This window comes from Atta cephalotes (assembly GCF_000143395.1).
Source record: "Atta cephalotes unplaced genomic scaffold scaffold00054, whole genome shotgun sequence".
In the NCBI taxonomy this organism is placed as follows: domain Eukaryota; kingdom Metazoa; phylum Arthropoda; class Insecta; order Hymenoptera; family Formicidae; genus Atta; species Atta cephalotes.
In genome coordinates, this window is record NW_012130118.1 from 661,195 (window position 1) to 664,880 (window position 3,686).

The window sequence follows — 3,686 nt, forward strand, 5'->3', positions numbered from 1 at the left end:
AAAAGAGAGGAGTATACATACAGGATACGTATTACATAAAATAGTACATTGTACAAGTGTCTGTGTAAGCATTTACATAAGCGGGGCCATGTCTCAGTTATCACAAAAAAATATAGAAACACGCGTTAATGAAAGAAGATAAAAAAGAGATAGAGAGAAAGAGAGAGGGAGACAAAGAAACAGATCAGGCTACGTCTCTGTGCACTAAGCGACCTCTCGACATCGTTTGCGTTTTGGTATTAAGTTTTTGCATATCATCGACTTGTGTAAGTAGATAGGAAATATTCTCTATCATACCGAAATGTATGTTACGGCGTGCGAGGATCGAATTACATAGGAACCATAATATGGAATCATATTCGTCCCAGGTCTAATGATACAGGTCTCTAGGTTGCACAGAATTGTATCAAACAGCCGTGCTACTTATTACACCGAATTTTATAAAATATAAAAACTTGTCGTTGTACTGTTCGCGTAATGCATATATTTATATGTATATATACTTCTATATAATATATATAGAACAGATTCGATCTAACAAAGTGTGCAGGCATGATTGCGACATACAATCTTCAAATCTTATCTCTAGAGATATAACCGCCTTTTATTCTGTCAGATCGATGCGAAACGTATTCAGCGAATTGCTACGAGCTATTGCTTATGCGTAACACAGGAAACGTCGTAAATCATAAGAATAAAGCCTGCGAACGTAACTGCCGTACTGCTATAGAAGAGGATATAAATCGTATTGTATCGCATGGACCAGCCAAAACGAATTGTAGTTTACGCTTTTCGATAGTAATTGTGTTTTTGCATGTACATGTATATGTGTATATGTACGCGTCACTAGCGCGAAGCAAATTGGCATCTAATCTATTCCCATCGCTCCCGTAGCTTGAAAGGGACAGCTACATCGCGTAGTACGTTGCCTTTCGCGTATTCTTATTGCGCGCGTGATTCTAATGGTGCCTAAGACTCAGCTCTTCTTATGCTTCCGTTGCTTCCTAAGTTGCGACACAAGTTGTCTTAAAAGAGAGCGGATAGAGCGGACAGTGCGTATGTTGTTCCACAATTTAAAGCGTTTGTTGCACATGTATAGCGGAGGCGAGTAGTCGGCGGGAGTGACTGGAATGGAATGAGAAGTGAGATTCATAAACATCAGGCTTGACATGGTGAGCAACGACTTGCGTTTGCTTCAATTGCTGAGATTGCTCGAGGGCGGTGGCGACGGCTCCGTGTGTTGGTTGTAGCTAACTTGCGATTGCTCTCGATATTGCATGGGGTTATCGCTGGAGGGACCGATCGAGCCTGTACTCTCCTGTTGCTGTTGTTGCTGGCCACTGTTTAGCGCCAACCGTTGCATCTGACGTATAACCGTGGCTGCATGATACGCTTGCTGCAATCATGACACAAGAAGAACATTCTTATAGCGCTTGGTGGGTAAAAATACATAGACAATTAATAGCATGCTAATTAACCAGCAATACCAACCTTCCATCTTGATTTGGCAAAGTTCTTTTTAAGTTGTTCGGATACAGTACCATGAATATTTTTATTGCTAGCGGCGTTGCCGGAAATCCTGAAAATATTATATTGTGTTCATGCTATGAATGTTCAATTAATAAGGTAATATGTTTGTATTTAAAAAAATGAAAGTATTTCGATATAATGTACGATAACAAATACAGTGTATCATATAGGATGTCATTTATTAATTATTAATGAGTCTGTCATCCTGTTATGTTTTGCTAAATTATTTTAAATCATTGGATTACAGAAGCAAATAATTATTGATTAATAAATATGATAATTGAATTACTGAATTTTTCAAATATAAATGGATAGCAAGTGCTTAAAAATGTATCTATTACTACTTACTTAATCCATGTATATTTCAATTTCATTTCATGAACAAATAAGTTTTTGTAATATTTGTGCAACTTTAAGATATAGATATATTAAAATTTACATTTAAAGCTTTCTTTGCATATTCTTGTTGTTTACGTTACGCAAAAGAACTCGGTTATTGCAGAATTTTATTACTACTATATTAATATGCAAAATAAATTCTTTCAATAATTTTTTCATTCTGAAATGATTCCAAAGATTCTTACCAGGGATGCGCAAGAGCCTGCTTGCAAGTGTAACGTTCTTCAACATTGACGCACATCAGTTTTCCAATGAAATCCTTTGCAGAAGCACTGATATCATCCCAATATGGCGAATCAAATTCAAATTCACCTACGATAATCTAATTAGTTTTTTGTTATGGAACATGTAAGTTTATATCAATCAGATATTTTCCAGAAACATATTTATATAAATATTTGTGCGGAAGATAGTATTTTAAATCAAAGAAATATTTTGTATCTAAAAATTACTATTATGTACTGTATACTTTTATTTTTAAATACATAATTTCAAATGTTAATATTATACAACTCTTTATTTATTAATATACAAAAATATCTATCGTACAGAATATCTAAGAACTATCTTAAAGATGCAATTTCAAATTGATTTAATATTTTACGAATCCAATTAGTTTAAGTTTCTCTTATAAGATTATTGATCATAAAAGTAACGATTAAACCGCATCAGATCTTATCACGAACTGTCGCTTAAAAATTCATTTCGTTACCTCTCAGAATTTGTGCGAACAGATTGGCGTCATTCTCGTCGTAAAAAAGGAGGATATCCACATAGAAGAATATACGAAATAACTCCTATACTCCATACATCCACTGCTTTGCCATATGGTTTCTGCGCTAGAACCTCGGGTGCTGCGGATCATCGCAATAGTGCACGTTTGATCATCGATGCTTGAAATCCATCTCTATTTTTTCTTTTCTCTCTCCTCCTCTCCTTCTTTCAATAACTCACCAACATATCCTGGCGTACCGCAAGCAGTTGCCATAATCCCAGAATCTTCCATCTTCGATAGGCCGAAATCGCTGATCATAATTTTGCTGTCCTCGTCCGGACTGTAATATAAGAGATTCTCCGGTTTGAGATCTCTGTGAACAACACCTTGTTCATGCATATAATCTACTGCCTCGAGCACTTGTCTTATTAAACCAGACGCATCCTTTTCTGTATATGAACCCTTTTCGACAATCCTATCGAATAGTTCACCACCAGTGACCCTAATATGATGAAACATTCACTTTTTCAATATCTCGGATGCCTTCGGTATTATATATCAAAGAATAATAGAAAATTACTCACAACTCCATAACTAAGTAGACTTTGTGCTTGTCTTCGAACGTCTCCAGCAATTGAACGATATTAGGGTGGGTTAGCCTGGAATAATATCATGTTTTCTTTTTCTAATTTAAAGTCGTTATGTATTACGTATACAACGAGAATTGATTCGATGATTTTTAATATGTCATATATTAAAATAATCTGTAGTCTGTATGATAATTGAGTAAGAGTCAATTTTATTGAACTTGTATTGTGCTGTTATATGTTTCTGTAAAAGAACGCAAAATAAAAATAAATAAAAGTTAATCAGAGAAGAGACTTTTTGAAAGATAAGAACAACTTATTTCCATTATAAATATTTATAATATAAATTATAGCATTATGTATATCTGTAACTTGAGAAGGACCAATATGTAGAAGTTATAATTTAATAATAAGAATCTCTTTCTCATCTAATAAATTGAACATTTAAATTGGAA

General features: G+C 34.5%; 1 protein-coding gene across 1 annotated transcript in view; it reads right to left on the reverse strand.

Annotated features, from left to right (window-relative positions):
• Window positions 1-1,195: 1,195 nt before the first annotated feature.
• Window positions 1,196-3,686, reverse strand: part of LOC105623159 (calcium/calmodulin-dependent protein kinase type 1-like) — a 9,633-nt gene continuing 7,142 nt past the window's right edge. The window contains 7 exon segments of the mRNA XM_012204559.1: window positions 1,196-1,396; window positions 1,492-1,579; window positions 2,115-2,241; window positions 2,642-2,687; window positions 2,689-2,783; window positions 2,884-3,146; window positions 3,229-3,303. Coding sequence (XP_012059949.1) covers window positions 1,196-1,396; window positions 1,492-1,579; window positions 2,115-2,241; window positions 2,642-2,687; window positions 2,689-2,783; window positions 2,884-3,146; window positions 3,229-3,303 — 895 coding nt within the window.